The following is a 20,792-nucleotide window of genomic DNA, read 5'->3' on the forward strand; positions in this document are numbered from 1 at the left end:
TATCAATTCAGTGGGTGGATCCATCATGCTCGGACTCATGATTTCTGCATTGGTTCTCGCTGACATGGGCACTGCCTGTCTTCTCCCTTCCATAGTCACGTCCTTTCAACGGCCGTCAACTTAATTAGCTATCGTAACTGTCCAGCCTTCTAAAAAGGACCAAACTGTCGTTGTTGAACACAAGAAGTACTAGTTTTCTTGGCTCGCGGGTTTGGCCCACCCCATCCGAGTTGCATAGTCTGCGGCAACCCTCAGAGCAGTCCTATCCAAGGTAACTCACCAAGATTCTAACATTTTCTTTGTCAACGGCCGTTAGGTATATCCGCGGTCGACAACGATATCACCGACGTCATGTTAGGCAAAGTCGGACCTGCTGTGATGAAATGCGTGAGTGAATAAGTGTTTTTTAATACGTTTCATATTGGCTGACTGCTCAAGTAGTCTTGTGCCTTTTTTTTATCTCCGTCATGACAATAGCCACGCTGTTGGCTGCTGACCTCGTCAGCTTTCGGAGAGTTCCAGTTTTCTCTCCTTTTGTCAGAATCTCCGAGTCTGACAAAGAGAATAGGCAGATCGAGGCAAAGCGGATAGACAAAATATGCGGCTCAGGGGAAAAAAAAGGTAGGATCGAAGACTGAAACCGAACCGTTTGGTGACCTTACTGATGGGTCCGAAGTCCTCCGAGCGTGCATATCCAAAGGGTGCGTGGACGAACAGCAGCTGCTATTTTCTAGAACGATACATTTGAAGAATATATTCCCAGAACACGGACATCGACAGGGTTATTTCTACCCTCTGAGCACCTTCGCTTGTTTTGTCGTGGCTTTTGTCAACACAGGAATCAAAACCCAAACCATAAATGACATGAGTCTGCTCCTCGACTAGGCATCGCAAGGCGTTATCGGCCGCGAAGAATAGACTGTATGTCTCCTGCTGCATATGCTCTTCGCCAGATTAAAAGACCTTATATCATTACAGCTTACAAGACTCCTCTTTGCATATCTCGGGTAATTCTTTAGATTGGCCCCGGTCCTCCGAGCTGACCAACTCTCACTGTAGGTTGAAGCTTAACGGGAGCCGTCGGCACAGGTAGAATGTCGGTGCTTGAACTTCAAGTGACAATTGGAAGTTCTTTTGATTTCCGAATTGGCGATCGATCATACATCGACGCTGACTTTCGTAACGCGACGCGTCGACGCGTCTCGCATGGGCGAGCTTATTCGGATAACGCCACATACTGCGGTTGGATTGGGCCCGACGAATCTAATTTTGTTTTTGGCGCGCGTGTGAGCGATTTTAATGGATTTGGACTTACTCGTAGTCAAGGACCAGGGTACAAACCATCTTCTGGCTATAGAATACGGGTCGGAGGACCTGGCAATTAAGGCTGATAACCTTCGTGGATCATGAAGCAATATTCCAAGATAAAGACCTAGCTTATTTCGGAGCATGTACAACAGATTAATTGAGCCTTGTCATAATACATCCATCAGATCCTAAAACCATGAAAACATTGCAGGGCAAAGATACGCCGGATTTTCCCAAGACTTGCCGCTCTAACCGTCATCGATTCATCCTTGATCATCTAGCAGGCTGACTGCCAGTGCATTGCATTTGCGCTAGCAGAATGGAGATGTCAAAGGCACTATCACTTTCTCGACAGTCAAGCTGTTCCACCATTTTTTTCATTCCACAATGTACGGCCGTTTTATCAAGTCCTCGCGGCCTCGGACTGTAGACCCTGTGCCACATTGTTACGGAGAAAAGGATGCTCCATTTTGTCCGGGCCGTACAAAGTGAATACGAATTTTGAGATGAGGAGCCTGACTTAGCTATTTACGGTATATTCCATACCTCACAGGAACATGGATGTATGGAATCGGAGCAATTGTGCATGAGCGCAAGACATGCCCGAGCACGATACTGCCCTTCAGAAGGATGGTACGGGACAGACTTGCAGCGAATACAAAGTTCAAGTCAATAGGAACGTCACGTTTGCCGGCGGCAATTGCTTTTCCCCTCATACCACCACCTTCACTGCGCCCTCTGGCTCCGTATCCTGTCTGCGACGGCCGTCCTTGCAGCAGCGGCGCCGAAGCAAAAGACAGACATTTTCATCCCTGTTTGAGTATAAATTGCCGACAGGAAAGTGCCGTGCCGGTTCCTGCCTGCCAGGTTCAAAGTTGTCACCTACCAACCGCCACGGGAGAATGCTAGAGCCAGATTCGACCGCATCCACTTCGCTCGGCGATGAGATCCTCGTCCCACCGCCGAAACAGAAACGGTCCAGCGTAGCTTGCAGACGATGCCGTCGTCTCCGAGCAAAGTGCGTCAAAGACGAAGAGAAAGGTCGATGTCGCGGCTGCATCGAAGCAGGCGTGCCTAATGAATGCCAGTTTTTGCCGCGAGGCATGAGTGCCATCGACAGAGCCGTCAGTTGTAATCTGCCTGTACAAATGCCTGCGCTAACCTTCTTTTTCCTTCCTTTTATAGCCCCGACCCCCCCAGAATCGAAAGCGGCAGACACGCCCCAAGGATCTTGATGGGTACGATTCTTTCGTTGTTCTTCACGATGGGAACAGATGCTTACTGTGCTATAGAGGACGCCATACCGATGGCTATGATGGCGCGAAGGCGGGACCGCTGTCCCCTCAGTGAATATCATCATATCATATTATCACCGCAGAAACTTACAAATCCTTATACAGGAGCCCTGTTGAACGGTTTTGCGATAACTGTTCACAATCCTTGACCTCAAAATCGTCTTCCCACCAGGATCTGTTCGTGCTATGTATCTCCATACCTTCCCACTGATCTGATCTTTGTTAGGCTCCCTCCTCACGAAGAACTCGTCGAAGCGTGCGAATGGTTCTTTTCAACCTATTTTCAGCTAGGTACGGCATCAATCACCACTTCACTCATTACTCATGTTTAAGCAGGTTTCCTCCACAAGCCGACTTTTATGCACACGCTGCAAACTTCCCCGCAGTCTCTGAGCACCTTTCTCCTCCTTTCGATGCTTTCAGTCTCGGCGCGATTCACTCCTACCCTGATACAGCGGTTTTCAACACCTGTCAATGCAGCCAACACCTTTGCAAAGCGTGCACAATCGTTGGTTGGCCAGGAATTGCTGGCCGCGGCATCGCTTGATCGGGCCCAGGCGTTCTTCTTGTGCAGCATATGGAACTGGGGAAGTGGATTTCGGGATCGTAGCTGGATCTTTCTCGGCATCGCTGCACGGATGGCTTCCGTCCTCCGACTTTCGCAGGAAGAGTCCTTTGACCTCGGCCCTGATGCGACAGTGGAACAGATCATTAACGCCGAAGTATCTCGGCGGACGTGGTGGGTAATCTTCATGAGCGACAATCTGTTGAGCTCCGGATGTGGGCGGCCCATATCATTTGACCTAGACAAGGTGACGATCCCACTGCCCTGCGATGAGGATCACTTCACTTTTGGATACAATGGACCAGCAACGGTAATGGAAGGTACCCATGCGCGACCGCGACTAGCGCCGCAGTCACGCTTCCCCATTGACCCACAATTGAGCAGCGAAATTGCAGACACTAGTGCAACGAACGTCAATGGTGGTGAACGGTCGCTCTATGGTAACTTGGTCATAATCGCCGACATCTGGGCTCGAGTAGCAAGAGGTACATTGCTGAGATCAAAAGCTGGACCTACGATAGCTCCATGGCGAAGTGAAAGTGATTACTTTAAGCTGGCCACCGAGTTGCAGAACTGGGAAAATAAGCTGTCCAATAGACAGACGTGGTCACTGTCGAATCTTCTAGCTTATCAGAGCAAGAGTTTGGACCTGGTATGCATCTTCTATGTATACTATTGTCCTTGTATTGAGAAGCATTCTAGGGTTACCGATGCATTTTCTTAATCATGCACTTGTCACACATCGTGCTGCGTCGGTCATATCTACCAATGATGGCCCGGGACGTCCATTCGTCAACGATTAATCCTTCTAACTATCGATCTGAAGTGGCACCTCCGAGATTTTGGGAGAACGTTGTTCACGAAATGTTCGCCCATGCACTTAAAGTCATCGAGCTCGTAAAGAGTTGGGTGCCAACTATGCCTTTTACTAGAGGCTCGACGCCAATGATGGTACGGTCTTTGTTGCATCAGGCAAGCAATGTTCATTCGTTGACTATATCATTTAGGGCTTTGCTATTTACATGTCGGGGTCTGTGTTATCATACCTCAAGCGTTGGACTTGGCGTAAGTCCATTGCACATAGGTCTACTATCATCTCATTTTATTGAATCTATCTAGTTTGCCCTCCATTAGCCGAGTACTCCGGAACTGCTATCCAGGATGCGTTAGCACTTCTATTGGAGTTGTCGGTAGTCTGGCCCACAATGGCAGATCGATGGCATTCTAGCCTAAAGGAGGCATCTTGTGCCATTCCAGCTCGCCATGAAAATCCGCATCGGCAGGTCGAAGGCTTTGGGTCTGCCGCGGAAGAGGACCTGAGCACCGACGATAGAGAGGGTATGTACAGACACAAATACCGGGGCACCTTGGAGGAAGCCGGAGTCCACGAGGAGGTGGGTATGGACGAGTCAGCGATCCAAGAGGATACTAAACTTCCACGTCCGCGGCAGCCGGTTCCGATTCCCGATAGCGTGCCAAAGGAGGAGACCAGTCCGATTCCACATCCACACGGCGCGGACATGTTGTACTCGCTGGCGACGGCTGCGTCCCATAGGATGCAGCCTCCCCCACCTTCTGGGGGCGTACCATTCGCCAATGGCACTCAGAACGGGTCTGTCCCGGCGACCTGGGTTAACTACCAGGAAGACCTCGTCACTTTATTCAACAAAGATGATCTTTCATCGCACCTGGAATACAGTGGTGATGGATGGGCATTTTAATGATGATATATTTATTATGGATTATACCCTTTTCTTTGTATGGGTTGTACTTGAATGAATTGTATTTGTATTTTCGCTAACTCTAACAATTGTTTCGAATGGTTCAGATTCTATTCAGCTTTTCTGCAAGTTCCTTGCAATCTTCTCTCTGGCTCGGTCAGGATGTCTAGATCTGCACAGGAAGGATATCCTGCATCGGACAGTGAAAAGTGACATGTTCCCTCCTGTGAATTTTAATTTGTCCCATGGGACCGTGCTTACATTTGCTGAGACAATGGGTAATGAAAATGCCCTGAGCTCTTTATTCTATTGCATCTAGGATATAAAGAGGCAACTCTTATTTGTGCGCATTAATGGGGTAGTGGTAACCTGGGTCGTTGCCATTGAATAAATTTAGCTCGACCCGCCGGGGGTTCGATTCCCCCTTAATGCAATAAAGATCGGTTCTGATAGACTGACTTTTTAGTATACAGTACAACGGTCATTGGTCAACCGGCCAAGTTCTGTTCAGTGATTCATTTCCGACTGAGGGTCTCAGAATTCGCCCATACCAAGTATGTATACGTAGCATAGCTGGCAGGACCTGTTCTCTCCATCGATGCAGGCTCACACCGACTCACTTCAATCAGAGCTTCTGTGGTATATTTATATCCCTACTAAGCACCGCAACCCATTATAATTGATACAAAACTACCCTTAACCAAGATATCTAAGCAATGCGACAGAACAGTATTAAGATGGTATGAAATGATTGGTATATGCAGGCGAGGTCTTTACCCAACTCTCCAAGCGCACCTCCCTTGCACTCAACCGCTTCTGCGGGTCAACACAAACAATTGTGCGCAAGAAAGCGCAGAAATGCTCACGGTCACCGCTTGCAGGTGATGGGATCTTCCATACGCCCTTGACAATCGCCTCCAGAGAAGTCATTTGCAGCGGGAAGGGACAACGGAACGTTCCTGGAAGATGTAGATCAGCAGAGTACAGCCGGAAATCAAGATAAGAACTCACCATCTGAATCATAGAACTCTCCGGCTCGTCCCCTTGTCCCAGGATCCTTCATCCATTGCGGTACTTCCCCAACCTGCTCAATAATCTGCAGGAGGTGCACCTGCGCAGGGGTCATAGCCTCATAATCTGGCGTAGGCTGGAAGAAAGGATCAAAAAGTGGTCCACCGGTCGCAAACTCGTACACCAGGCAACCTAAATTCCACACGTCGATCTTCTCATCCCAATTCAAACCCAAAATAACTTCAGGAGCGCGTAGGGCATGCGGCTGAACGTTTGACGAGGAGTGGCGTTTGTGAGGAAGCTGGACGGCGTGGCCTAGGTCTGCTAGGACGAATCTCCACTCTGATGAGTTGAGAGAAAGGGCGTCGGGTAGGGAGAGGAGGATGTTTCGGGGCTGGACGTCAGCGTGAACGAGATGTTGGGAATGAAGGAAATCGAGTGCGGCCAAGACGTCGTTCGTGATGCGTCTCACAATAGGTAACGGTAGCCAGCGGCTGGAAAGGTGTTGCCTGAGATCGCTGAGAGTTGGACCGTGAAGGGAAAGAACAAGACATGTTGAGGGTAGTGGAGCAGGTATGGGTAAGTTGTGCCGAGCAGGAAGTGCGGAGGGAAAGGAGACCCGTCTACTTCGTTTCCCCGGGTTCTCTGTAGACTGTCGCTCGTTACGGTTGGAAAAGGTGAAATGGTCGAGCAATTTGACGAGCTGGTCTGGCGGGTGATCCAGTCTGAGATGCTTCGACAGTTCACGAGTCCGTTCGCCTGCTGTTGTGAGGACCTTGATGGCAACCAGGTTCGATGCTGGCGGCGAGAGATATGTCAAGGCCGTATGGAAGGATGCGTCGTCGTCGACAACGTCCTCTTTATCCGTCTGGGCCAACCAAACTGTTGAGAACCCCCCATTCCCCAGAGGTCGCACCAACGTGTATTCCAACCCACGGCCGAGAACAGTCCCTGGCGACAACTCCGGTGTCTTCGTAGGCGAATCCGGCTTGGGCGGGTAAGTTCTTGAAGGCGATTTTTGCTTCGATGAATGGACAAGACTGAAACGAATGAATTTGAACTTTAGAGCAGGAGTTGTGAAGAGAGGGAAAAGTTTAGGGCGTTTGGTGGACTTGGTGGTCATTGGTGAAGCTGCGCAGCATATGGTCGCTGGGCATGATTCAGTTGGTGAGAATTCATGATAGAACCGTTGACTGGATCAACCGTCGAGTACAGGGTCGGCAATTGCCGAGCCGGAACTTGAGAAGCCGCCGCTGTCCATCACCTCTCTTTGTCTTTCTCTTCTCTCGTAAGGGCCCCATCACTCTAATAATTCTCTTTTTCTTTGCTGATACTGGCGACGTTCCTGCTCATGGACGGGCTTCTCTCTGGATCTCACGCTGGCTTGCTAAATCTGAATTACGTGAAGAACAAATCGCCGTATCCTCGGACGGCGACTACATATAAAATAAACGAAGAACGGCTCGGAGCTCTTATTTTGCGCCTTGGAACGACGTCGGCCTATGGCGTTAAGCGCATAGCCTAGAACTTCGCTAAGAGAAAAATTAGCCTCTCCTACCTTGCAGACTTAGCAATCTAGTCGCTCCGAACTAAGAAAATCGACTCTATCCACGGTCTGAATCGTACCAACAGAAATTCTCAGTGGCGTACCTATCTCCTACTTCCCTTTACATGACACCGGTCTATCGTAATCGAGGAGGCAATCAATGATACGTGATGTCCGAGTCGAGGAATATACGCTATGTCCGCGTCTTATAATCACCGACTCGTCGTTAAAAAAGTGTCGGGCCGAGATGCATACTCGACGGTAAGCCCATGCGTTCGTTAAACAACGGTTGAAGATCACATACAATCGACTAACACTAAACCGCTAAAGGAAGCGCTCGGGGATGTCGGGTGGCGTCGCGATTTATCATGAACCGGGAATCCGAGATTCAGTATTGAAATCTTGAACGGAAGGCTACACAACTCGGACGTCGTGATTTGGGGGTATGCCCCTTGTCACCTCGTTGAAATTGGGGAACATCCTGAAGGTCCTATGGAAACAAGAAGCACGAATCACGTCAGGTTTTTGAGAGTGAGTGCGGCGTAACTGGACATTGAACATTTGACTGACTGGAAGAATCGTAGGTCAAATTGCATACAATACCCTAAAATTTCTGTACGGTAGAAGACACAACATGCTCGTGTTATAGTGGTGCCAACGAAAGTGATAGTTCAAAGAGGAAACTTCACGGAATAAACACGAGAATCCGAATCTCAATTTGAATCAGTGCAACGATTCGTTATCACGTTGTACCACTATGTCTGCCTCTAATCTGTACCTTTCTTCAAGAAATGCCGGATTGGTACACCTCCTAGTGACACTGTTCCCGCCGCTAGTGAGAATACCGCATCTCGAGTCGCTGCTGGAAATTTTGGAGAGTTCACCTTTATCGGCTCAAGCGTTGGCTTTGAAGGGCAGCCAACTCGAGTGTATCTAATAAAGCGGTGCTGGCTTGCCAGACTAATTGAAGGGTCCCGCGCGCGTATTGTCACGCTGGGTTACACTTCTGATTTTGAACCAAGTAGTAGAAATATACATATATACTAGACGCTATCCATTATTGTTCTGCTTAGCCTGAATGGACCAGCAGTTCGCCAGCCATATCATCATCATCTGCGCTGTGATGTTACGCGCCTCAGTGTCCACCGCCTCTAGCTTATGAGCAAAGAGAATGTCATCGTCGCTTTCCGAACCCGTATCGTCATCAGTATCAGTATCTTCGTCGCATTCACTATCATCATCCTGCCCATCTGAACGTGCACGCTTCCTGCTCCCGTCCTGTTGCCTTGGCTTTCTCTTTTTCGGCGGCGGCATACCCACCACATCTAGTATGATGTAATGATACCTAAAAGTGCCGAAACGATGGGTGAAGGAGATGATCGTTCGCAGATCTTGAAGTTGGGCTTGTGTATTGTTGCCTCTAGTTTTTCGAGGGCTTCGTTCATTTTTGTAGTCGTCGCGTTCGGCCGGAAGCATCTGTGGGTCCCAGCCATACGTCTCGAATAGAGGGCACGGTTTTTCATAGTCCAAAAGGCTTCCTTTTAACCGCTAGTCAATATTTTGTCTGTGCTGAATGAACCACTGCTTACTCCTCGATAGATTAGCCACCAATATCTTCTATAGGTCTCGTGGAACTGCCTTTCCAGGGACATCCCATTCGTGTGTGTTTCCACCGCAGGCAGCGAAACCATCGCATAAGCATTTCCCTCCACTATAGGATACCGGATATCTAAAAAACCAGGCTCGCCAGAGTAATCCCAAATTTGCAACCCAGGGCGGTAGATGTCGTAGATAGCCGATGAGAGTTGCATTAGTAATTCGAATGCTTCGTTGTTCAGCCCGCATTCAATGATGTGGCAGGTTATTGGCGACAGGCAGGCGGTGAAGGGGCAGCGAGTCATCTCCTTTGGATAATGTCGCTCAATATAAGCAACCCACTATAAGACGAAGATTTTGATTACAATACCCGTGCCAGAAGAGTGTGATGTATTATCTTACATTGCTAGGGTGCTAAAGACGCATAAGTAATTAGCGCCCCTTGTTATTACATGCCAGAATTTTAACTTGCGTTACTTTTATCCTCAATGGTCGATTGCATACGAAGATTGGTTATATTCGCAGTAGGCGCCAAGCCCCTATAAAAATGTAAAGGACAAGCTACGTTGAAGCAACGGTGTACGTACCCTTTGACCTTGATCCATAATACTTGGCCTAAAAATCGAGTCAGCGGCATCGAGAGTTCCTCTTGCGACAACCGAGGCCCAGGTTTCTGAACATTTTCAGGGTGTTGACCGTGAAAGGTGAATCGAAAGATACTGTCATCGAGCGGTTCCGACTCGTCTGAAGGGATATAGAAACCGCCCAATGACCCGCGAGCAATATTGAGTAGCATCTCTGCAATGAAAACTGCTTGAGTATCGGGGGTCATCGGTTCTCTCTGACGGGAAGGACAGCGCCCGTCGACGAAGGGCAGTAGAGGAACGGCGAATGTGATTCGTCTGTGAAGTTTAGTTCGCTTCCATGAGCAAACGACTTGGACGCATCGTGATTCTGGGTCTATCATACACATTGGTGTTGGATGGAACAGTGAGACAGTAATCGTCGGCGACTCCGTTTTTCGTCATTGCCGCCACGTCTACCCCTGATTCGTCCCAAATGCTCATTCTACTCCTCCGAGCCATGTCATTCCTGCTGCTAGTGAAAATACGATCACCAATCAATTCGACACTCCTGGTCAGTTTGAAGTACGCGACGACCCATCACGGTCTGCCTCCGAATCAAGTACCAGAACATGGACTCACCTTGCCAACACCTTGAAGATTCTCTTGATGACCTTTCCAAAGTTATATCGGGCGATCTGGACAAAATAACTGCTACACTGTCAAAATTTAACAAGAGTGAATATCTATAACCCATGTGTTCTTCCCAGCGTGTAGTTTCGCCGTATGCGTGCCGTCAACTGAAGGGCAGGTAGGATCGAAGGTTGGTAAGAGGGTTAGGATAAGACGCTAACGTTGAGATATACAGTATTGTAAAATCAAACACGGCCCTGAATTCAATATCTCAATGGAGCGTGCAGATCTTTGGGTGATTTCACATAGAATAGTAAACAGAAAAACACGTAGTTACCGGCGACTCCCAAGCAGCTGCAGCGCAAGCTCTTCATCGTCCTCAATAAAATTCTGACCTCCAGATTTTTGGTTACTAGCGCTCTTCTGGCGTTTCGGAGGAGGGGCTATTGCATCGTCTTCATCGTCGGAACTCAGATCGAACGTTGGAGAGACATAACCGTCATCCTCGGGTAACGGCTCCACGATAGGTCCATCGTCCATCTAAAAGAGACGGGAAAGTCAGGTCAATACGAAAAAGACACGACTGGGTTCACATACCATTACCTCCTTCTCCCTCTCCTTCCTCTTCCTCTTTTTCTCGCGTTTCTTCTCCCTCGCTTCTTCTTTATCCACAACATCCGCAACCTTCATCTTACCCCGCTCACCCTCAGCGTACTTTGCACCTTCCTTCATCACACCCTCCATCCCTCCCCTCTCCTTGACCCACTCCTCCGCATCAGCCACACCATACACTTCCTTCGCTTCTCCCGCATCGTTAAACACTATTTTCTTCGACGAAGGTGCGTTCAAGATCAACGTCCGCTTCGCCCGGCCAAGCTTTAGCTTTCGGTTGGACAGGTTGTCTATCTTGACGAGGTTGAGAGGCTCGGCGGATGGGTCCTCTTCGAGTTCGTGGTCGGCTCGTTTGAGGGTCATGAAGTCGTCGTCATCGTCCCCTGGTTCGCGATCGACGAGCTTGTTGTAGTGCTCTGATAGGACGCCTTGGTTTTTCCGTTCGAACATCCGGTCGTATTTCGTTCGTACGGTATCGGCCTAACGATGGTAATCAGTTTACATCGAAGAACCTTGTAATAAACAAACCAATGGTATACCTTAGTCGTTGTCTGTTCCAAAGCATTGTCTTCTTCCTCGCTCGATGAATCCTCTTCCACCTCGGACCCGCTATTGTCCTTCAAGGCCTCGGCCGTTGCTTTAGCAGCCGTGCGATCAGCGTTCTTCTTCTTTTTCGCCATCTCCTTGCTGAGGAACTTGATCTTCGGCGTGCCTGGAAGACCTAAAGATTCCGCGAACTGATCGACAGGCAGTTCCGACACTTTGAATATAGATTTGTCTTTGTGGAGGTAGACAGATCGCAGATAGGATACGAAAGCCTGGATCCGACAGTATTAAGCATGACGACGATGTCTCTTCGGGATGAACTCACCCTTTGACCAAGGTACTTGATCTCTGGATCTTGGAATGCGAGGTTTTGGAGTTGATTGTCAACGTTCTGTGTTTTGCTCCCTCGGACCTTGAGCTTGTCGGCGGTGATCGACTTGGTTTTCAGAGCCGCCAGCATGCCTTCCTCTTCACTGGGCATCAAGAAGATGAGGCCTTTACCCTTGCTCTCATATCGTGCGGTTCTGCCGACCCGGTGAATATACGTTTCCGCGTCTTCTGGAGCATCGACCTGCAAAACCCAATCTACCGACGGAAAATCCAAACCGCGCGCAGCAATATCTGTCGCAAACAATACTGAATGCTTGGATGTTGTAAATTTGTTATACATGTTAAGACGTGCAGTCTGTTTTTGCTTGCCGTGCAAGTGAAGGAGGGAAATGCCGGGATGCATTTTGCAAAAGGTTTCGTAAACGAAGCGGACCTGCTTGCAGCTAGATAGGAAGACGAGGACTTTAGATTGCAGATGCGACTTGATGAAACTCCAAAGTAGCGAGAGCTTTTGGTCCAGCGTGCAGACAAGATAGTGCTGCGATAGATTTTCGGGTGTCGCCATCGTACCAGAGACTTCTTCATCATTATGTATACCGATATGGACAGGATCCTTCAAACTTAGTCGCGCCAGGTCACTTACTGACTGGGTCTGCGTGGCGGAGAAGAGCAATGTCTGCCTGGACTTGGGAAGATGGGCGAGGAGCGCAGACAAGGTACGGGAGAATCCCATGTCTAATATTCTGTCGGCTTCATCCAATACTACAGATAGATGAGAATAAACATCGAAACATTACGGTAAACAACTGACCAAGGACTTGCAAGTTGTCTGATTCAAATCCAAACGTTTGGTCCATGTGCTGAAGCAGCCGCCCTGGAGTGGCAACAAGTATGTTCATTCGAGACAAGCGATCTCGTTCATCTTTCAGATTCTTTCCTCCAATTACGAGGCCGGCAGAAAATGAATGGTAGCCACCGATAGACCGTAGAACATCGAAGATTTGAACAGCCTAACAACGCGAATTAAAAAAAAAACGAAGTTGGGATGGCATTTAAGGACATACCAGCTCCCGCGTTGGTGATATTATTAGTGCACCCAATCCATCCGAAGGACCCCACTTGCGACGGTAAAGGATTTCCAGCACAGGGATAAGAAACGCAAGCGTCTTTCCACTTCCAGTACGAGCAGCTCCCAGGACATCCTTGCCTTTGAGTGATACAGGTATACTCTTCGCCTGAATATCTGTCATGTTTACGAAGAAGGCCTTTTTTAATCCTGGTGACGATCAGCTTGCGCGTTGCAGAACGAAAGGCTGGTATGCACCTCGCTTAGTGTAGTCAGATATTGGCAAATCAGTGAATGCCTTCAAGTTCTCCGGAGAAACCTGTCCTGTACTAGTGAGCATCCAACATTTTCATTGCGGCTTTTGCAACTCACAAAATTCAGAGCGTCTTGATCTAACGCGTCTATCTTCTGGTTTTCGGACATCTGCCTGATTTTTGCAGACCGAACCGCATTTTTTGCGCCCTTCTTTGCCTTGGAGGCCTTGGAAGGTCGGGAAGGACCAGCTTCGGGTTGGTATGTCATGGAGGTATGAAAAAAAGTCCCGGAAGTACGGGCCGAATACTAGTCGCTGAAGGTTAGGGTTAGAGGTTCCGAATTCAGTCCAGCGCCATGCTCTTTCTTTGTTACTGGCTACTACACTACGTTATTCGACACGACAGCGCTCATTTTCAGTTTGACTTTATTCCTTATTTATTTCCTCAAAGAGGACCACGCACGTTCCAGTTGGATCCGAACCGGGGCCATGGTCGCATGTTTGATCCCTTAAGGCCACCGTCATCATCCGAAACTTTAGAAATGCGACCTACATTGAACTCGACATCCTCTGCTGCTGGCATCGATGGACGGCCAGACGCTTTCTATGATGCTGCAGATATCGAAGATGAAGAGCCCAAAGGTGAGGATTTCGCCTTTACTCGTCCTCGTCGTCATGACCGTTCTACGCATAGGCTCGAATAATGACCGCAGAGCGCTAGTCAGGCTAGCCTCTTCGTTCTTCCTTTTCGGCCTCATTAACAACGGTTAGTGTGCTTTTATCGTCGTTCACGTTCCCGGTCTCATTCAAGGGATAGTGCTATATGTCATCATTCTGTCGGCCGCCCTCGACTTGGTACCCCCTTCTACTCCAAAGGGAATAATCGCATTCTGTAACATTACCCCCGCACTCATTGTTAAGGTTGGCTGGCCGTATGTCCTCAAGGGTCGAATTCGGTACGCCAAGCGTGTCATTGGCTGCTGTCTTCTTAGTGTGCTTGGAATGATTGTGCGTCCTAAATTGTCCCTTTCTCCGCGGTATATGCTCACCCAGAGGCAGGTCGTAGCCTTTTCTGATGCTTTATCAATGAGGCTTTTAGGCATTAGTCTTGCATCATTCTCATCAGGTATTCCTTTCACCTGCATAGACAATACAGCTTAACATTAACTAACTCATCCTTTAGGCTTGGGAGAATTAACCTTTCTTCAGCTTTCCACCACATATGCTCCTCCATCCATCGCTGGACATAGCGTAGGGTGTGTTTCTTTTTGTGCCCTTGTCGCAGTCTTCTGATCTCATGTCTAGGTACTTTGCCTCTGGTACTGGGGCAGCCGGTTTAGTCGGGGCCTTCTTGTGGTGGGAGCTTCGCAGCTTGGGTGTCCGCTTTGGCGTCGGACTTTCTTCCGTACGTCTACTCCACCTATCTGCGACATCATTGCTCATTGTATTCCTAGGTCCTTCCATTCGTCATACCGCTAACTTTCTACTTTCTTCTCCCTCCTAATTCTGCTTTCTTGCCGTCTTCATCCTATGATGACGATGAAGATTCATCGTGTGCGATTACGTCCACTCTTCCGTACACACCATTGCCTACGGAAGAGGATGTCGCCGAAGAGGAAGGCAGTGTGCCTGCAGGCCCGAAAAGAGTATCCTTAACCCCAAATGATAAACTACAGCTTGTCAAGCCTCTCTTGATAAAATATATGTTACCATTATGTGAGTGCTCCATATAAGCCTTTGGGCGAAACTAATGCACCATATCGACAGTCTGTGTATACTTGGTATGCAGCGGCCTTTCTGGTTTAGTTCATCGTATTGATATCATTATAGTTTGAGTATACCATTAATCAGGTGCGCAAGCGCCATTTCTGCCAACGTCTCAATCGCTCTAGGCTGAAACTAAAGCATACAGGGCATAGCTCCTACCCTTCTGTATCCAGTTCCTTCTCCTGACAAGTATTCCTTTCTGAGCAAATTCATACACTCAGTTCGCGACTACTATCCTCTTTGGCAGGTACCGTACTTTTCTCCGTTGCCCCGTTTCATCTAATATCCGATATTCAAACAGCTCGTTTACCAAACAACCGTGTTCTTTTCCCGGTCTTCGATATCAATGGGACTTCCTCCGCTACCGGCTCGGCTACTTTCTTTGCCTTCTATAGTACAATGCTTGATACTTCTTTCACTGGCATACGAGTCTGCCGTAGGTTTCTATTCTGATGATTCAGAAGGACTGAGCATAATCACCGTGTTCCTCCTGGTGAGCCTAGAAGGTATATGCGGTGGCTTGGCTTAGTACGTGCCCGCTTTTCACGTCCTGGACCGTGCTCACGTTTTACTTAGCGTCAACGTCTTTTACCGCGTCAACCAAGAGCACCCGGACCCAAACTCAGCCAACGACGTCGAACGAACACGCCAAGAACGCGAGTTCAAGATTGGTTCGATCGGATTTGCAGATTCATCTGGAATTTTGCTTGCTTCGCTCGTTGCCGTTCCCACAGAAGTTAGATTATGCAGGGCGCAAGTCAGAAGAGGGAAGCTGCTGTGTCAGGGTCTGTAATTATAATATATCTTCGGAAGTCTCCTCGAATCGGAAGGGTCGTGTTTAGTGTTTAAGACGCCGATGTGATTCCAAGATTGGGGCATCATATCGCTGCTGTCTCTTACGACACTCACCCTAGTTCAAAGGTCGCTGTTATTGCTAGGATGACTGAATTGTTGGTTGTACCTTGTATTCAATGAACATTGTTTCTTCCATCTCAATATTAAATAGTAAGGAAGGACCCCAAGATCAAAGCCTGAGGACTCCCAAATCACAATCATTCTCGTAAGTGGGCGGAACCGACACACCCGTAGCAATTACTGTCAAGATACCATCAACTGCGAGATGCACACGCATATGTAACAATTGAATCACTATCACCGACCGAAACTTCACTGCTCGTATGCACTCCAGGTATTTGGTATTATTATTATTAAAACAAGAGATACTAGCATAGCACGATGACAACATATATGATAGCCAGACATGAGCCGTTAAACCCAACGAATAGATGCAATTGAAATAGCACTGGCAGAGCATGGAGAGGAAAGAGATGGGAGGTTCGTAATGCGCTAAGAATACAAATGAGAAGATGAAATGCCGTGAATTTTTTTTCCCCTTCTTCTAGTCTTCCAGGAGGTGCCGTGGAGAGCCGACCTAGCACGTTCAGTGGTGAGTAAGGACCATCCGGGGAAAGCAAAAAAGAACAGTTGAAGCTTACATTGTGCATGTACGACTGCCACGTTTGCTGGAGACTCTGATCATCAGCGGCGATACCCCTCATGGCACCCTCAGGCGTATAATACTGCTGTGGGTGATACTGGTACATGCCGTAATGTGAGTGCTGCTGCTGCTGCTGGTTGTAATCCGCCGTCGTGTCCATGGCTTGATCGGTCCAATATTGTTGTTGGGCTGTGGACGTAGTAGCGGTCTCGGGGGAGGGATATTGCTGTTGGGAATAGCTTGTAGACGGCGAGATCGACTCGGCCGCCATAGGTTGTTGTTGTTGTTGCTGCTGGTGGTACACAGTTTGCTTCGAGTAGTCATACACGTCTTGCTGATGTTGATGTTGCTGCGGCGGTGGCGGAGGTTCCTGCGGTGGCTGGTATACACGAGGCGCCGGAGGAGCTAGTTGTTGGTATTCTTGGTACGACAACTGATGGAGACTGGAATGAGATTGAGAGTGTCTTAACGCGTTGAGATTGGAGTGAGATTGCGAGTGTGTCAAGGCATGGCGCGGCTGGACTGGAGCAGGAGCAGGAACCGGGGCCGTATGTTGAGCGTATTCGGTGGCCGTCTGGTATGTCTGGTGAGCCACAGCGGCGGGGTACTGGTGCACCTGAGACTGAGCAATGGGCTCGGGTTGATGCACAGTAGGTTCGACCTCTCGGTGATGTTCGTAATGCATAGACCGGGAACGACGAAGAGAGTGTTGCTGATACTGCTCCGAAGATGTTGGTTGAGCATACTGTTGCTGAGACGGCGGTGGTACGGGAGGCGGTTGATAATAGACCTGTTGCTGTTGTTGCTGCGGGGGTTGGTGTTGTACGGTCGGAGGTTGCTGTACGGCCGGTGGTTGATACTGCGTAGGCGGTGGTTGATGCTGCACGATCGGAGGAGGCTGCTGCTGCATAGGCGGGGATGGCCGCTGTTGTTGTTGTTGCTGCTGCTGCTGTAGCTGCGCTTGACGGTGCTGCGCCTCTTCAGCGAGATACCGCTGCTGCTCATCCTGGTACGGTTGAGTCTGACCTAACAGCGCTTGCGCGAAGACCTCATTGCCCTGTTGATACGCGCTCTCAATCTGGGCACGGATATGCCCTTCGAACCCATTCAGCTCATTGACCAAGCTAGGGTGAACACCCGTGAATGACGGATTATTAGTCTGAGGCGGCGAATCGGAAGGAGCTCTTGAGTCTGATTGTGAAGTGCGAACTTGCGGGTTCGGTCGTGGAGGGTACTTTGTGGTAAGCGTTCGGGTCTTCCCACTGAATATATGCATCTCGTCATCGTCCTCGGTCTCGGTTGAAGGACGGAAGATATCCTTTCCGACGGTAGGTGCTATACCGTTTCTCATGTCGAAATAAATCTTCTGCGCCTTGCCTTGCAGACGCTTAACAATAGGCTGCAACACAAATCAATAAATCCGATGACGTTAACAATACAGAATCGCCGACTAACCAGGAACTTCACAGCCCTCCCACCATATTTCGCCGCAGTATCAAAGAGATCACAAGCCGCCTTGAGCTCCAACAACGCGGCCGGAGCAACTTTGCAAGTAGGCCCGTGTATAACGACCGAAGAAATCATCACCTGTGAATATTACACGTCAGCTTGAAGAAAACCACATGCACGCAGTCTCACCGTCGACGAAAACGCATGCGTCCACAAGACCCAGAAGCGAGCTATCTGGGCCGGGAATCTCGTAAACTGCTGTCTCACTGACGCAAGCAAATCACACGCGCTCCGGTAACCAGCCAAGAAAGATGGCGCGTATTGGCTCTTGATTGGATCGCTCGGGTTGCTGTTAATAGCATGCACGAAGAAGCAACGATGAATATAGAGGAGCGCTAGAAGCAACATCATCAGCACCCACAGTCAGAGATAAAACAAAATCACCCAACTGAGTTCGCGATAATTAGTCGGCATGAAATGACTCATAGTCTCGCTCAAACCAACACCCTCCGGAGGTGATCCTTGTGCATATTTGGGAAGCTCCATATCACGGACTTTGCGGTCCAGATCCAATATGATAGAGTATTTAGGTGCGCGTGAAGTCAGAGTACCCTGAACGACGGCAGCGACGCACTCGGCTCCAAAACGAGCCTTCCAATATGGAACTGCAGATATCAGATATCGTTAGCAACAGTTTCCTACGGGATACGATCACGAGACTCACAACTCGGTTGTATAGTACCATCCGCAGCCATAGTTTGATCGGCATCCTGCGGAAGTTCACAGTCGACAAAAGGGAGGGAGAACGTTGCTAGTCGCCCGGTAGCGAGGCTCTATACATACATGTTGAGTAAGATACAGGAATAGGATGCTAGAAAATATTACCTGCCAACCATCGGTAATGAATAACTCCCAGAAGAGGGCACGTCGTTTCTGCACCTCCGCTGGGGAAAGCTTCCAACGCGCACAGTCCCGATCTGATTTGCTCTTTGCTTAGCCCCATCTCGATGTCTGTATCTCGTCAATCAACTTACGGAGACCAATCTGCAGGGATGGTTAGTTCATCTCATGACCCTCATCCGGGAGCAGTCAACGTACACTCTGAGCCAGTTTCGTGGATATTCCCATAAGCGTCCATGTGGATTCGATGCTATTTTCGCCGCTTTTCAGACCCTCGTAGATAGCCATTAAGGAAAGGGTTTGGACTGTAGCGACAGAGGGAGGTCTCTCCATGATAGGCTCGATAGACAAAGCCGCCTTGGTCAAGTCGTAGTATTGCTCGCTGACCGGGTTATCCGGTGCAGGCGGGAGATTCATATCGGTTAGCGCTCCGAAACAGAAAATAATGAAGAGTAACGCCAAGTCATGCGCTCCGCCCTTAGTTACTGGAGCGGAGGTAGCCGACGGAGGTGACGAGTTGGTTGGCCTTCTCGCGCCGTCCTGGTACCACAGGGGAATAAGTTCCTCAAACAGCTGACGCTGATGTACGGCACCAAAGAACCAAGGAGCGGTCTCGAGATACAGACTGCAAAGACGATAACCTTCGCTCCATTCCGGAATGTGGTTTTCGACGAGATAATCAAGACTGATCCCCGCGGGTACTGTCGAGAATGGGAAACTGGTTGATAGCTGAGTAACAGGCGGTGCGAGATCTGAAGTCCAAGTGGGAGTAGTCGAATGAATCATTTCCGGACTTGCGGAGGATTCCTTGGCCTCGTTTACTTCACCCTAGATAGAGACTAGTCTGAGTGACCGAATCGGGAGGGAGAATTACAGCATGGCAGACATACAATAAGGAGACTCTGGAGCATCGAGGTCATGAGGCTGCAACGTTGACGTGAAAGGTTCCGAGTACTCACCTCTTGACCGGCGGACCGTCCGTAGAAAGTAGCAGCACCATCATCGCGTATGGCAAGCGTACCAAAAGCATCAATATACTGAGAATCATCAGATTCCTCTGCTTGCGCCGCATTGTTTCCCGACTCTTGTATGGCCGCGTGAAGCTCAATACTAGACTTAATCTTTAGCAAATCACGGTCGAGAAGCGGATGGGGCTCGGTTGTCACGGTCGACTGTAGGATCATAAGAGCGTCCTCAAGTTGACGAATCCGGTCACTCATATGCGCAATTTTCTGATGGAGCTTTTCGGTATCTGCAAGTACGAACCTGCAAGAGTTGTACGTTGGCATGACATCGACACATAAAATTATCAATGAGGGACAGATGTACCTGGTTCCTTGTCCCGTGATAAGACTGCCATTGGGACAAATTGCAGAGCAGCCTCTTCGTTTACAGCTGAAAGTGGATGAGTACAGTGCGAAGGGTCCCTCTAACGATGAACCTCACCTGGAACAGGGTACTGTCTTGTCGCATTTGAGCTTCAGTCTTGGTGAGAGGAAATATGATCAGAGAGCATTTCAGAGACAAATGACGCGCCGACTTACCGTCTGCGACACAAGGGGAAAGTTTCAGTAACGTAAATCACCAAGAATGAGCAAAACACGTACCGGCACTCTGCGCATGACAAGCGACCTTGCGAACGCTTGGACTCCTTGTCTTGAACGCGCTGCCCAGTGTTGTTGTCTTTCCGCGGCTGCGGAGCCATGAAAGCTAACCAAAGAGACACAGGGCGACAGATATATCAAGTCGAGTGCAACACTTCGATACGGTACGCGGGGAATGTCGCAGAGGCTCCACTGCAAAAAGCAATGTCGATTAGATGGACTATCACCACTCGGGATGACAACCAACCAAGACAAAGCACCAGTAAGCGTCAAGAAATGACGAGCAACAAGTATAGGAATAAAGAGAAAAAACACACAAAGCCCAGACACACAAGGTGGTGGTATAAAGTCAAGTTGCAATCCTACGAGTAAGCATGATGGCAAATAGCAAGGACAAGAGTACCGGTCAGGCACTGCAGCCGTAATTTCGTTTCAAAATACCCCTAATATATCCTTATCCAGGCATTTTACTGTTTATTTGGGCGGTTTTTCTACGAAGCCTTTTTTAACCCCGAATCGGAGGAACACC

At 49.0% G+C, this 20,792-nt stretch overlaps 7 protein-coding genes and 1 non-coding gene across 8 annotated transcripts; 4 read left to right on the forward strand and 4 right to left on the reverse strand.

Annotated features, from left to right (window-relative positions):
* Window positions 1-224: 224 nt before the first annotated feature.
* On the forward strand, window positions 225-1,050 carry EV420DRAFT_5956 (uncharacterized protein). Its single transcript, XM_060482743.1, has 5 exons — window positions 225-271; window positions 317-387; window positions 442-621; window positions 677-921; window positions 979-1,050. Exons 2-4 carry the CDS (start codon window positions 384-386, stop codon window positions 883-885), a joined length of 393 nt encoding a protein of 130 aa, XP_060338847.1. The 5' UTR covers window positions 225-271; window positions 317-383; the 3' UTR covers window positions 886-921; window positions 979-1,050.
* A 771-nt stretch (window positions 1,051-1,821) lies between these two features.
* On the forward strand, window positions 1,822-5,112 carry EV420DRAFT_1492263 (fungal-specific transcription factor domain-containing protein). Its single transcript, XM_060470734.1, has 10 exons — window positions 1,822-2,432; window positions 2,494-2,546; window positions 2,601-2,654; window positions 2,709-2,780; window positions 2,830-2,894; window positions 2,940-3,820; window positions 3,871-4,119; window positions 4,176-4,233; window positions 4,288-4,562; window positions 4,620-5,112. Exons 1-10 carry the CDS (start codon window positions 1,908-1,910, stop codon window positions 4,887-4,889), a joined length of 2,502 nt encoding a protein of 833 aa, XP_060338848.1. The 5' UTR covers window positions 1,822-1,907; the 3' UTR covers window positions 4,890-5,112.
* Window positions 5,113-5,236: 124 nt separating this feature from the next.
* Window positions 5,237-5,322, forward strand: EV420DRAFT_t1. The gene has a single exon. It is a non-coding gene; the product is annotated as a tRNA-Gly (tRNA).
* Window positions 5,322-7,130, reverse strand: EV420DRAFT_1492269 (kinase-like domain-containing protein). The gene is made up of 2 exons (XM_060470735.1): window positions 5,901-7,130; window positions 5,322-5,848 (listed from the first exon to the last, which is right to left on the reverse strand). Exons 1-2 carry the CDS (start codon window positions 7,021-7,023, stop codon window positions 5,622-5,624), a joined length of 1,350 nt encoding a protein of 449 aa, XP_060338849.1. The 5' UTR covers window positions 7,024-7,130; the 3' UTR covers window positions 5,322-5,621.
* Window positions 7,131-8,577: 1,447 nt separating this feature from the next.
* Window positions 8,578-10,293, reverse strand: EV420DRAFT_6289 (uncharacterized protein). Its single transcript, XM_060482846.1, has 5 exons — window positions 9,630-10,293; window positions 9,515-9,581; window positions 9,445-9,456; window positions 9,036-9,383; window positions 8,578-8,984 (listed from the first exon to the last, which is right to left on the reverse strand). The coding sequence occupies exons 1-5, from the start codon at window positions 10,013-10,015 to the stop codon at window positions 8,772-8,774; spliced, it is 1,026 nt and encodes a 341-aa protein (XP_060338850.1). The 5' UTR covers window positions 10,016-10,293; the 3' UTR covers window positions 8,578-8,771.
* EV420DRAFT_6288 (P-loop containing nucleoside triphosphate hydrolase protein) lies at window positions 10,294-13,334 on the reverse strand. The gene is made up of 8 exons (XM_060482845.1): window positions 13,165-13,334; window positions 13,051-13,111; window positions 12,791-13,002; window positions 12,538-12,736; window positions 11,722-12,488; window positions 11,390-11,668; window positions 10,836-11,330; window positions 10,294-10,778 (listed from the first exon to the last, which is right to left on the reverse strand). Exons 1-8 carry the CDS (start codon window positions 13,312-13,314, stop codon window positions 10,572-10,574), a joined length of 2,370 nt encoding a protein of 789 aa, XP_060338851.1. The 5' UTR covers window positions 13,315-13,334; the 3' UTR covers window positions 10,294-10,571.
* A 72-nt stretch (window positions 13,335-13,406) lies between these two features.
* EV420DRAFT_1492276 (batten's disease protein Cln3) lies at window positions 13,407-15,815 on the forward strand. Its single transcript, XM_060470736.1, has 12 exons — window positions 13,407-13,687; window positions 13,740-13,811; window positions 13,863-14,053; window positions 14,105-14,171; window positions 14,229-14,301; window positions 14,351-14,450; window positions 14,500-14,761; window positions 14,813-14,826; window positions 14,876-14,896; window positions 14,958-15,059; window positions 15,114-15,340; window positions 15,389-15,815. The coding sequence occupies exons 1-12, from the start codon at window positions 13,543-13,545 to the stop codon at window positions 15,603-15,605; spliced, it is 1,491 nt and encodes a 496-aa protein (XP_060338852.1). The 5' UTR covers window positions 13,407-13,542; the 3' UTR covers window positions 15,606-15,815.
* An 82-nt stretch (window positions 15,816-15,897) lies between these two features.
* On the reverse strand, window positions 15,898-20,746 carry EV420DRAFT_1492278 (uncharacterized protein). The gene is made up of 13 exons (XM_060470737.1): window positions 20,511-20,746; window positions 20,267-20,455; window positions 20,106-20,144; window positions 19,989-20,054; window positions 19,619-19,925; window positions 18,858-19,487; window positions 18,645-18,746; window positions 18,484-18,592; window positions 18,209-18,424; window positions 17,949-18,154; window positions 17,766-17,897; window positions 16,309-17,709; window positions 15,898-16,244 (listed from the first exon to the last, which is right to left on the reverse strand). The coding sequence occupies exons 2-13, from the start codon at window positions 20,362-20,364 to the stop codon at window positions 16,212-16,214; spliced, it is 3,339 nt and encodes a 1,112-aa protein (XP_060338853.1). The 5' UTR covers window positions 20,365-20,455; window positions 20,511-20,746; the 3' UTR covers window positions 15,898-16,211.
* Window positions 20,747-20,792: the final 46 nt, after the last annotated feature.

The sequence above is a fragment of the Desarmillaria tabescens genome (genome assembly GCF_030435595.1).
Source record: "Desarmillaria tabescens strain CCBAS 213 chromosome Unknown EV420scaffold_1, whole genome shotgun sequence".
NCBI lineage: Eukaryota > Fungi > Basidiomycota > Agaricomycetes > Agaricales > Physalacriaceae > Desarmillaria > Desarmillaria tabescens.